Below are 12,714 nucleotides of genomic sequence, written 5' to 3'. Positions count from 1 at the left end.
CACCAGCCAACTGATGAACCGTCCAGACCCATCTCCATCCCCATCTGTGGAGCTATGAAGACCCACTTCTGTAAGTGAAAACCAGGAACAAGTAAAGAATAAATTCTGCAAGTAGAGCTCAAAAATGAGAAAGGCAGCACTTGAAGGGAGGGGCAACTACTCACTCTCGAACTAGAACAGGCTGCCAGAGGCTTTGCAGGAGGAACTTCTGCATGGAAAGAGTTTGAATGAGGCCACTCTTCCTTCCCTCCAGCCCTGAATGTTATGGTAATTCACCCATTCAACAACCATTTGGTAGACGTGTGCTTTGTGCCAGACACTGTTCTAGGCTCTAGGGCTATAGCAGTAAACCCAACAGACCCTAAGAGCAAGCAAGCAACCAACCAACCAACCAGCCAACCCTGCCTTTGTGGAGCAGTGGGCCAACCGCTCAAGGGTTTTGGAGTTGACCCTCAAGGACAGGGGGCTGAGGGAGGTTTGGAGCAGAGGAGTGAAGTATTCTGACTCTCTTTTTCCTCTTTAATGGGTCACACAGGTCTGTTTCCTCGGTATTCCTTCACCTTAAACCCATTAAAGGGACCCTCTTGAACCCTTTTTTCCTATCAGTGGCTAGGTTCCAAGGCCAGAGGAGAACCTCTACCCCACAGAGATCACGACTTCCCGTAAACTACAGTCAGTAAGACGGTGGGGTGTCAGCACAAAACACACTGCTGGGCAATGGAGCACATGGCCCAGAAACACCCCTCCAGGGCTGTGGACACAAGTGGCTCGGGGCGGCACCACCAAGACTGTGCTCCCAGCCCCCCCACATTCCCTACGACTGGGGTATCGTCAACCTCTGTCTTCAGTCAGCTGCTTTCCAGGGGAGTCCAGCACCGAGCCCTCCCCCCCAGCTGCACGCAGCCTGCGTGGGCAAATCAGAGGATCAGACAGAAGTTCCCTCATAATTATTCACAAGGGTTGAAAGCTGGGTTTTTCAGGGTGTGGTACACTGAATACCGTATTTCATTTAATGAAATTACAATAGGAGAGGGGAAGGAAGCATTGTTTAAACCACTTGTCTCCACCTCAGCACCACCACACATGTGTGTTCCTGAGTTGTGAGGGATTTACCTTTGGCTCTGGAGTAACAATTACCACGAGGGGAGGACTGGGGAAGGTGAGCTCAAATCATGGAGAAAACAAAACTGGTACCAAAGCAGTATAAACTCCTCTAGTCAAAGCACTGGCCAGCACGTGCTACATGTGACTCCGGCTTGGCCAAAAGGACCCTCCTCCTCATCCGCTCCCCCAAGGACCCACTGCTCAGTCTTGCACCTGCTCTAAACATGTCAGTGTCTGGCCACTCAGGAGCATCTGCCCATCAACGCATCCGCCACGAGCCCCAAGCCGCTCCTGGGATCTGATATATCGGACAGAAGATGCGTCAGTCACATCTTCTATTCTGAGAACTTCAAAATAATCTTTGGAATGTCCTGTGCACTCTGGTAAAGGCCCCGGGCACTTCATTCGCTGCCATAACACCGGTGCATGAAGATGCAGAGTAGCCTAGTCAGTAACAGCAAAGTCTTCTTCTGGGTTTTTTTTTTTCTTTCCAAGAATGTTAAAAATACTTGATGGAAGTGGAGCGCCTGGGTGCCTCGGTTGAGCGTCCGACTCTTGATTTTGGCTCAGGTCATGATCTCACAGTCCATGAGTTCAAGCCCCGAGTTGGGCTCAGCACTGACTTCATGGAGCCTGCTTGGGATTCTATCTCTCCCTCTCTCTCTCTCTGCCCCTCCCCTGCTCCCTCTCTCTCTCTCTCTCTCTCTCTCTCTGAAAATAAGTAAATAAACTTAAAAAAATATTGGATGAAGTGATCAACAAATCCATTTTTCTGTGTCCTTTTTGCCAAATCTAGAACCATTGTCCTATATTGAATTGCAAGACATTTAACATTTTCCCTTTTCCCCATGTGTTCAACAATTTCGAGATTTTTCCCCCCTGATATTAAGTTCTAAACGTTTTCCCTTAGAGTCTGAAATTTTAATTTCTGGTTACAAATCTAAGTGGTGAAAAAGAAAAGTAGGTCCCCAAGTTGTAAACAGATACAATGTAGATTCCATTTGTTCCTATGTGGCTCTAAAAATAGATAAACTTCTGGGTATATAATTTCGCTGATGCATGGTAATCTATTTTTTAAATTTTTTTTAATTTTTAAATTTTTTTCAATCTTCCCCCTTCCCAATAGCTAATCCATGACATGGTTTAATCTCTCCACAGAAATCAAAAGCTGCCGGTACGAATGCCAACGTATACAATCAACTTACATTTTCATATACGTTACAACGTCACTGCCATGCACTGCGTTATGCTCTCTTGAGGCATACTAAAGGTGGAGGTAGAACTGACTCACTGGGAATCAGGTAAGAGCCTGCGGGTGGCCATGAGAGTAAGTCACAGGCTCCAAAAGCCACTGGGAAACCGAGTACCTTTATACCGGTGTCGTTCAGTATAGCCTCAGCAATATGTCAGTTTAATGATAAAAATGTATGGGCAGCTTACTGAAGCTACACGTATAATATCTCTACGTTAATACTTCTTTTACCAAACTAAGAGTTTGTATAACTGATGCTTGCTGACTTCATCTTAAGAACTGACTGAGCCTGGGGGCGCCTGGGTGGCTCAGTCGGTTGGGCGTCCAACTTCGGCTCAGGTCATGATCTCGTGGTCCATGGGTTTAAGCCCCGCATCAGGCTCTGCGCTGACAGCTCAGAGCCTGGATGGAGCCTGCTTCGGATTCTGTGTCTCCCTCTCTCTCTGCCCCTCCCCTGCTCAAGCTCTGTCTCTGTCTCAAAAATAAATAAACATTAAAAAAAAAAAATTAAAAAAAAAAAAAGAATTGACTGATCCTGGAAAGATACCCTAAATATAAAAAGACTGATGTCCCACACTTGCTTTCAAAGATCCTAAGGAGTACATAAACATCAGGGTAAGAAGAAAAATATCAGTGGAAGCATAACAAAAAATCTACAGAAAAACTGGCTATCTCGGTCATAGTAAACACACTCAGGACACCCAGTGACACTTAATGAAAGGGCTCTGATCCCAAAGGGGACATTGGAACTCGTAACCTAATTTTTTAGCTCTTTTATTTTAAAAGTTCCACATCTGCGAAAGTATAGAAAATGGTATAATGACCCACCTCCTGCACCCATATTTCAGCGTTAACTCATGGTCGATCTTGCCCCATCTGTACATTCACCCACCTACTTGCCTCTTGTCCAGGATTATTTTGAAACAAATTCCAGATATCATATAATTTCACCTATAAATATTTCAGGATGTATCTCTGAAAAATGTAAACTTTCTTTAACTATAACCATAATATTATCACATTTTAATAATTTCTAACATCAAATCAATGTATCATTAATTTAAACTTAATAAATTTTAATACCAAATAGTCATTCAAGTTTCCTCAATGATTTCAAATATTTATTCACCGCGTGTTTGTTCGAATTAGGACCCAATTAGCCACGCATTGCAATCAGCTGTTGATATACCTCTTGAATCTCTTTTAATCTAAATTTCCCCTCCATCTTTTTTTTCTTCGCAATTTAATTTTTTGGAGAAACCATAGTTTCCCACAATCTGGATTTTGCTGATTGCACCCCTGCAGTGAGGTTTAACATTCATTGTAGCTTAATTTTCCCCATTCTTTCTTACTTAGTTCAGAACAAGATCCAGAAACACTTCCCAATAAAACAGCTAATAAAGCAAAAATAAAAACAAAAAGCAATCTGCTTGTCTCTCTAAAGGAGCAGATGCTGACAAACACAAGATTCTGAAAATGTCCCCCAGAAGTGGAAGCAGCTACATTGATTAGAAAGCCAGGTTAAACTGGGGACATTCCTGAGCCAGCCACAGACCACAGGGGCATCACCTGGAGATGAGGTGGGGAGGTTGCCAGGAGTGGTGACTGGCTCAGGACAAAAAGGTTCGCAAGCGTCCAAAGTTTCATCTTCAGAGAGAAATAAACCCTGGAGGAGAAAGAAGGCTGGGGGAGGGGAGCTCAGCGTTGGCCTCAGCATGTTAATCAGTTTTAAATCTGCCACCATTAAGAACTAACATTTCAGAGTCCGGAGGGGGAGGGCGGGGGCAGGCTGGCCTGTTGTTTTCCAGAGGGACACAGGTTGGACTCCGAGGACAAAAGGCACGGCCTCACAGAGCTTCAATGCTGGAAGGACTTACCAGAGCACGACCGGTTAAGTCCCAGCCCTGTGACAGGCAGCCGAGTGTGAAGGCAACGCAGGCAGCCCCCCTCCCCCACCTGTGCTTCCCCTGCACAAGACAGCGTGTGCTGTGCTGCTGGCTTTCTAATAATGGGACACACTTGGCTACAAGCTTTGGAGGGGAAAAAAAAAAAGACGACCTTAAATCTCAGCTCTTTCACTTAAAAGCGGTGTGGCCTTAGATAACCTGCTTAGTCTCCCTGTGCCTCAGTTTCCCCACCTGTTACTTGCGGATACTATTGTCCATCTGCTAGAGCTGTTATGAGGATAAATGAAGTTATGCATGAAGGCCTACAGTGTAGCGCCCAGCACATTCCCATTGTGTGTTAGCCTTTGCCCCCCAAAGATTTCTGCCAGTCCCTTCCACACCACATCCTTGAAGGAAGCCATGACAGCACCTGCAGGGTGTCCGGCTGGGTTACCGATGCCGTCTGTGGCCATGCATGAAGCAAAGCCAACTGACCCATAAAGAGTTCAATCCCATGATCCTGATCTCAATAGCGTGGCTCCAACCAACTGAGCTAATTACGGTACAGTCAGATTCACCTCGGCTTGCACAGAGATGCTCTCAGCACTTCATACACCATTCTTAAACACTTCTGTCCTAAGATGCTCTGTGCCACAACACTCTTGCCAACTTTACTAATGATCTCATCTTCTAAAAATCTTAATGTAATGTAGCAAACAGATGTGTCCCGTAAGAGGATTAAGGTGGAAATTCATTACAGCAATAATACCAGTGGATTTGTGTTCTATAACTAACACCTATCAATCAACTTAGGGCACACTCCATCTTCGCCCTACTCAGCTTCAAGAAAAACATGGGAGAACTAGCCAGCCAGGTCTCTCCCTCAAAGAACTGATCTGTAACAGGGGAGACAGTGAGAGCCCCACATACTGAGAGCCTGACCTAAATGACCTCTAATCCATGCTGCTTAGGAATCACCAAAGCATGTTGGAAAAAATACACATCCTGATTCAACAGGTCTGGGGAGGCTGACAGCCCTTTCTAAGAGGAGTCTAGGTGACGCCCAGCCCACCCTTGAAGGACCAAGGCTCTAATTCTCACTGTGATCTGTTGTTTTGCAGGTGGAACAGCTGAGACAGGGAGGCAACCACAGAGACAGAGGTCGTGAGAAAAAAATGAACACAATACAGTCAAGAGATGGAACTCTGGAAAATGGACAGGCTGCCTGGAAGGAAGACATCCAAGACACAAAAGTGGAGTCATTGAGAGCTGAGGCCTGGTGTGGAATGCCAACCCTGGAACTTCCCACTCGTGTGACCAGGTGGATTCCTTCTGTTCTGGGTCTCTTCTGCCACGGAATGCAAGAGTGCCCGTACCTGATCCGTAGACTTGGCGAAATGATGCCTATCTAGAATGCTCCTTGTCTTGGGCAAGCGCCTAGAACACAGTCACTATTATCACTCCACTCTGTCTGGTCCACAAAAGGCACCGAAGTATTTCCTGAACTGAATTACTAAGTCTTAACTGCCATTGTAACAGATAAGCTGGTTATCACTTAGTTTGTAAAAATAGCCTACGATTCCACTTTTGTCTATCAAAAGGAAACAAGAATCCGTAGTCTTTCATAATCAATCAACCCCAAAACATTTAAATTGTGAAAGGCATATGATTTATTAATTCTACTGTATAGTTTTCTACATTAGAGGTCCTATAATTATAATTCCTTAGAACACTGAACCAGAAATAAACACCTATTTATGCAACATTTGAGAACAAAAGGGCTTACCTAGGCCAGACAGAACATATAACCACCAAAATGAACATCTCCCCAGTGAGTCTACAGCATCTGTTTTGACCTTTTTGTTATCACACTCATCATTAATTTACTTATCTTCCCTGGAATGACTAGCAATTTTGAAAAAGACAAAGCATAATAAGCACAATATATCATTTTTGTCCAAGACAGTGGTTTAGTTAACAGCTAACTTCTAAAGGAGTCAGCAGACATGAGCTAAATTAATAGATCATTAAGTTAGAAAAAGATGCACAGACTCAAGTTTTGGCTGGGAAGGGCCTGAGAGATCCAATTCAAACGTTCCCAGCACAGGAGACTCTTAGGGGGTGCTGCATAAATTAGAACCCTCCACAGGGCCTTCTAGATGCCAGTTACACAGGTGCATTCACTAAGTGACCGTCCATCCAGCCTCTCACTTATGCCCTGCACACTTTTCTGTGTGTACAATCTACTTCAAGCAAAAGTTTACTCCCCACAGGGTGTTGAAAGTGTGGGACAGCTGGGTACACTGAGGGTGTCTGCATGTTCCACAGTCAGGCTTCTCCATCCTTTCCATCACACAGATTGCCCTCCCACAAGGAACTCCCCATCTTGCCAAGGCCAGGCTCATTGGGACCTGAGAGAAGCATTCCCTGTGTTTCGGGAAGGCTTACTCAGGGCAGGGGTCTGGAGTGAGAGCTCTGGGTTCCCTCACCATCAGCTAATTCACAGCAAGGATGGTAACTACTTGTTTCCACCTCTGACTCTGAAATCTACCAGGCCAGGAATTCTGCCTCAAGGCTCTTACTCATGCCTGTAACATTCACCTGCCCCAGGCCAAAAAGTACCTGGCACACAAAGGTGATTTGGTGAGCTCCCCAAGGTAATGCAATGGAACCCCCACGACTTCCGCCCACCCCACACTGCTGGTCCAGGGAGCAGAACAGCACTGGGGGCTGAGACCCAGGGTTTGAATCTCAGCTCTCTAGTCCTAGCAAAAAAAAACTAAGTTACTTACTTGCTCTCTTCCACAGTTTCCTCATCTGCAAAATAGGGAACCTAAAAGTAGCCTCATTCACAGAGGTATGTAGCATTAAACGATATTGCACACTGACTCACAACTCGTTAGCTCTATCACAGGGGGACCATCCAATTTTAAGATTCTCTGCTGGAAATTAATGAGCATTTTTAAACATGAATGTGCACCGAGGCATATAAATGCACTGAATTCTGCTCTGCAGAGCCCTGGCTAATAGAATCAGCCAATCACTCAGCTCTAGACATGAAAAACAATGTCAAACATCTGAATATACTGCAGGGGTCTTTGGGCAAAAGACGCTGAGACCAAGCATAGCTGGCTGCCAAGATCAGGAGTCAAGGAGTTCTACAGGTTATCTCCAGGTTCTCCTTGTTCTACAGGCAACACCTCAGAACATTCTGTGAGCCAGTGCAATTTCAGCGCTGTGGCTTCTAGCTGGGGGCGGGGGGGGGGGGGGGGGGGGGGGAGGTGGGGAAGGCCAATGCTGGAGCATCATCATTTCCTCCTACCAGAACAGAGGAGAAACACTGGATCAGGACTATGGGGCTACTCTATAGAAACATAAAAAAGTACTTTAGCTTCCAGCTTGAAAGGTCAACCTATGTATATAGGGTTTGAAATCCAAGAAAACCACTTCAAGGTCATAGGGCCACAATTATGAGCCTTCTGTGGTTTCAACAAAAGATCACTGTAATCAGTGATCATAATGAATGGAGTATCATGATGCCAAAAGAAGTCCTTTGAAACTTTCAACTCAATCTACTGATTAAGAAGAACCAAATAATTTACAAAAGTGATTCTGATTTGCTGAATTCACACTACATCATTCTGTCCCTCCATCTCCCAATCCATCCTGTTTTTATGGCCAGAAAGTTTCCCCCAAACAGTGATTGTTATCCACTCTGCACCAACACAGAGAGAATGAGACAGAACTGCCCCATTCCTCATTCCTGAAAGCAGGTTACTAATTAAGGAGAGAATGCATTGATACACTAACAGCACTGCCCAAGTACACCAGTTACCACATACAAACTCCCTCTCTACTTCCAAGGCAGGTGAACATCATATAGAAATCTAAAGAATTTTGAAAAATCAATTTTGTTCTTTTTGGTATCAAGGGTTATCTCTTCCAAATATTTATCAATGTTGATCCTCATTGAATAAATCATCTCCAAGCTTTGATATGAACCCAAGCAAAAAAAAAAAAAAAAAAAAAAGTGCCGGTAAGTAATTCTTAAAGGTGCAATCTGTTTAAGTAGGAGGGAGGGCTCTCTTGAGTAACCAAATGGTTAGCTTTGAATGCCCAGCTCTTTGCAACACACACTTTGCAAGATGCCTGTCCTCCTGCAAAGGGTTAAAAAAAAAAAAGAAGAAGAAGAAAAGAAGAAAAAAGCCTCTATCGGGTGGACTGAGAAGCCATTCTTCCCAGGGGACACTCATTTCGGGCTGCGAGGCTCTGGCTTTGTGAGCGCGCCGCCCCTCCGCGCCCCCGCCCCTCCTCCCACAGCTACCGCTTCTCCAAGGTTCCCAAGGCCACCTGCTTCTCCAGAGAAAAGGGGCTACTCCGAGAGCTAGCTCAGTGCGCAGTCGGCATCCCCCGCGATGCCCCGCGGGGGAGGAGGAGGCGGTGTCCCCCAGGAAGAGTGCTTTGTCGTGAGGCTCGCGCGGCCGCCCGCAGCGGCCCCAGAGGCCTGAGAGGTTTAGACCTGAGTCCCCCGGGGCCCGGTTTCTTTCCGCTCCAGGCTCGGCGCCGGCCCAGGTACCAGGGCCCACCGCCGGCATCGGAGCCCCACCCCGCCCACCCAGCCAAGCTAACGGCGCGGCGCGGGGGAACCTTCTCCATCTCGCCTCGGGCCCGCGCGGCACCTGCTCTGCCCCGCCCGCTCCGGCTCTGGGCCGGAGCGCAAGGCTGTCCTCCTCTCGCGCCCGGGAAATCCCGCGCCAGCCGGCGGATGCCCCCGGCCCCTCTACCTAACGGGAAGGGGGGAGGTCTGCCCTTGGGCGCCAGTCCCCCGGGGCCGCGCCTATCCGAGCCTGCCCGCGGCGCCCCCACCCCCGCGCGCCCCGCAGCAGGGGCCGCGTCCGGAGAACCCAGCCCGCATCAGTCGGCCGTACCTTGTGCGGCGCCCGCAGCAGCCGGTGGACCCCGGCCAGCTGGGTGCCGAGAGCGAGGTCCTCGCGAAACGTGAACAGCGGCGGCCGGCTGGGCTCGGGGAAGTTGGTGCTGTTGAAAGGGTCCGTGTCGTCCAAGAACTGCACCCGGCAAGCCAGCGTGGCCATGATGCATCCCTGCCCCTGGGAGCGCGGGCGCCGGGATCGGCGGGGCCGCGGGCCGAGACGCCGGGGTCACACCGCGAGCAGGGGAGGCCGCGGCCGCCGATCGCTGGCTCGCGGGCTCGCAGGCTCCGGCGCGCCCGGCTGCAGCCCGGGCTCCGGCCGCGGGGGGGCGGGGCGGGGGCGGGGCCGACAGGCCCCTCTGTCCCCTCCTCCGGCTCCTCCCCTGCTCAGTCCCCTCGCGCCCGGCCCCGCTGCCCCGACCGCGGAGCCTGCCGCCGGGAAAGGGAAAGGGAGAACCGCTCCCGCGGCATCCGCAGCCCTGCGCCAAGCCTTCTGGCAGACGCTGCGGGGCGGGGATCCCCCGCGGGCTGACTCCGGCAGCGCGGGCGCCGCTTGGGCCGCCCGCTGCACGGGCGTCCCTCGGCGTGGGGAGCACCGACGGAGCTGCACCCCTCGGAGCTCCGGGTCTTCCCCATCTGCGAGAGGATTTACCCCCTTACAGATGAAGGCGGCAGTGGGGGGCTCCTGCTGCCTGGATTTGGAAAACCCCAGCTGGGCACCTGCAGAGGAGGGAGCCGGCCCCCCCGCAAGCAAACGGGGTGGCAGCCACCTGGAGCCCAGGCGAGGGTTACCCGGAGGTTTCCCTTGGGAAGAAAGAAGCTTAGGAGGAGGAGGGTGAGCCGGGGAACCCTAGCAGCTCCTAACAGATAATCCCAGGGGGCGCTAGGAGCGAAGACTGGGGGACTGCGCCGCTCTGCTCCAGGACCCCAGCGCCAGGCGTGACACCGGGGCCACCTGGTGGGTGCTAGTTGACCCTCCGTATCACCGCAGCCTCTTGACCAGTTAGGTCCCCGAATACCCTAACTGGATCTTGTGGGGCCGCGAGGACCGCTTCGGATGAGGTCACTGAGATGCAGAGGGGCGATGGAAAGCTAGTGACCTGCTCGCAAGCGAGGGACGTGGAGGAAAGGGTTGCACAGCCCACCTCGGCCGCGCGGGAGCTTCGGGGCTCCTCTCGGCCTCCCACCGCTCTCCTCGCTGCTCGCGGGCGACCCCCTTCGTTCCCAATAAGAATTCACAGTTTTCTCCATTCGCAGGCTGTGGCCAAGTTCGTGGTGCCTCATACCTCGTACAGATGACCGGGATAATACCCAATCGCTCTTCACATCCACGTCTTAACAAGGCGGCTCTATAATGTCTCTCTCCTTTTTTTGTGGTTTCAAGGAGAAAGAAATCCTTGTCCCATACTTGGCACCTTTACTTTTTTTTTTCTTTTTAAGATTTTTAAGTAATCTCTACACTCAAGGTGGGGCTGAAACTCGCAATCCCCAAGATCAAGAGTCCCATGCTCCACCTACTGAGCCAACCAGCCGCCCCTCCAGCCCCTTCACCGGCACCTTTAACCTTCCCTCTCCATGTTGCATGTGCAACACTTAACGCCTGGTCTTAAAATAACAATCAGCCAGGACACTTCTATTCATACCAGCAGAACTCCTAGCTCTCCTTACTTTTTGCTCCTTAACCCTTTGAAGGAGTCCTCTGGGCAGACCCCTACAGCAACTTCGCCATCAGCTCATGGCCAGAATACTAAACCCCCAAATTCTATTCCCTCGCCAGGGGCCTCCTACCCTCCTACTTTGAACCCCAACTCCCTGCCCACTGAGAGAGCCCTCTGGTCTTTCTGGCCACCTCATTTCCCATCGTCCCTATCCCAAAATGAATCCCAACCCATCATCTCAACGCCTCCTTTTCACACTGCTCCCTGGGCTTCTCCCACCTGTCAGATCCTGGGCAGGTTCCTGCCCCTACCCCATCTCGCCAATGCCTCTGGACAGTGGAACCAATCTCAGTGACCCATTTACCCCCACCCCAGGCTCCTAAGCACTGCCCAATGAAGCTGGCTCCCCACTGCCTTTAGGCAGCCAAAAGTTTCTGTCACTTTCCTCTACCTACAGATTTATTCAGTACAGAAACTTGTCTCTAGCACGAAGTCCTCCCCTCCCAACACTCCCTCCTCTCCACCTTCCATTCCCACCCTCCATCTCCCACATCTCAAGAGATAACCAAAGCCTTGTTTTTCCTCCTCCTGAAGGCTCTATCTCCATCTGGACCCTGAGTCCCTCCCTTCCCAGTTGCTCTGGGACCAGCTCTGTTACTGAAGTAGCCCCCTTCTTCCCTCCTCCCTGGGCTCTTTCCCCTGTGCATCAGGGTTGGGTTCCTTGCCTACAACCACTGCTTTGACACAGAGCCCTCCACTTCGAAGAGCCCCACACTGGCTTCAGGCTCTGCTGTTGCTGTCTTAACAATTCTGAATGACGTAGCCAAGACACCCCAAATTTTCATGGTGCAGTCAGCTCCACAAGCTACACAGCTGGTCCTGGTGAAACACACACACACACACACACACACACACACACACACACACTCAAATGGTTTCCATCTTAAAAGCTGCACCTTTATGAATCCTGCCTCTCGCTGGCTTATCTCTTCTTTGCTTCCTGACCAGTCTCGGAAGAAAAAAGCTATATTCATTTCTCAACATCCTCACTACCTCTTGGCTCCACCTCCCACAACACCTGGTGGGCAAGCCCCTGCTGTTCTGAGATCATCAGTGCCATCCTAATTGCCTCATCCAGGGGACACCTGGGCCCTGCTGCCCACTTTCTCAGCAGCATCTGTCACCATGAACCACCCCTTTCCCAAACTCTCTTCCCTCACCTTCAATAGTTATACCGACTCTGGGCTGCCTCCCTCCTCCTCCTCTGCAGCGTCTTCCTCCATCCATACCTCTGGGCTCTGGTATCCTTGAGAATAGAGCATCACAGCTACAGTTACTTTATTCCTGTGTTTCCACTAAACTAAAAGCTCCTCTAAGGCAATGACCATACTACATTCAATCGTATTACTCCCCCCACCTCTGCCAGTGCCTGGCAGAGTGCTCTGCACAGAAAAGGCACACAAGAGATGCCTGATGAATGAGTGAACACCAGAGTCATCTTTAACTCCTGTATCTTACAATTGGTCGCTATGACCTGTCACTGAATCCGTCTCTAAAACGTTTCTCAACTCTGTCCTCCTGTCTAGCTCTCACTCCTATGCTAGTCTTCTAGGGGGAGGTCTCCCCTCCTCAGGTGCGAATCCTACATTTGATCTGCCACTGGCTTCCCCAGAGCCAGTGAGCATTCAAGGATGTGCATTTAATGTGTCACACCTTAGGGCAGAATCCTTACACGCCAACTCCCTTAACTTGACTTACGAGAACCTGTAAGATCTTCTGCAGTCTACCACACCAGACTCATGTCTGGTCATTCCCCCCTTCATGCCCTGCTTCAAGACACACTGAATTTATTATCCTTCCCCAAACATGCTGGGATTTTTCCCA

The 12,714-nt window shown here is 49.9% G+C and overlaps 1 protein-coding gene across 3 annotated transcripts in view; it reads right to left on the bottom strand.

Annotated features, from left to right (window-relative positions):
• FHOD3 (formin homology 2 domain containing 3) overlaps positions 1-9,468 on the bottom strand; it is a 470,296-nt gene extending 460,828 nt beyond the window's left edge. For all 3 annotated transcript variants that reach the window (XM_047828303.1, XM_047828305.1, XM_047828304.1), the window contains exon 1: positions 9,171-9,468. In XM_047828303.1, coding sequence (XP_047684259.1) covers positions 9,171-9,335 — 165 coding nt within the window. In that variant the 5' untranslated portion in view covers positions 9,336-9,468. The remainder of the gene's footprint in view (positions 1-9,170) is intronic.
• Positions 9,469-12,714: the final 3,246 nt, after the last annotated feature.

This window comes from Prionailurus viverrinus, chromosome D3 (genome assembly GCF_022837055.1).
Source record: "Prionailurus viverrinus isolate Anna chromosome D3, UM_Priviv_1.0, whole genome shotgun sequence".
Classification (NCBI taxonomy): Eukaryota; Metazoa; Chordata; class Mammalia; order Carnivora; family Felidae; genus Prionailurus; species Prionailurus viverrinus.
This window is presented reverse-complemented; position numbering and strand designations above follow the sequence as displayed.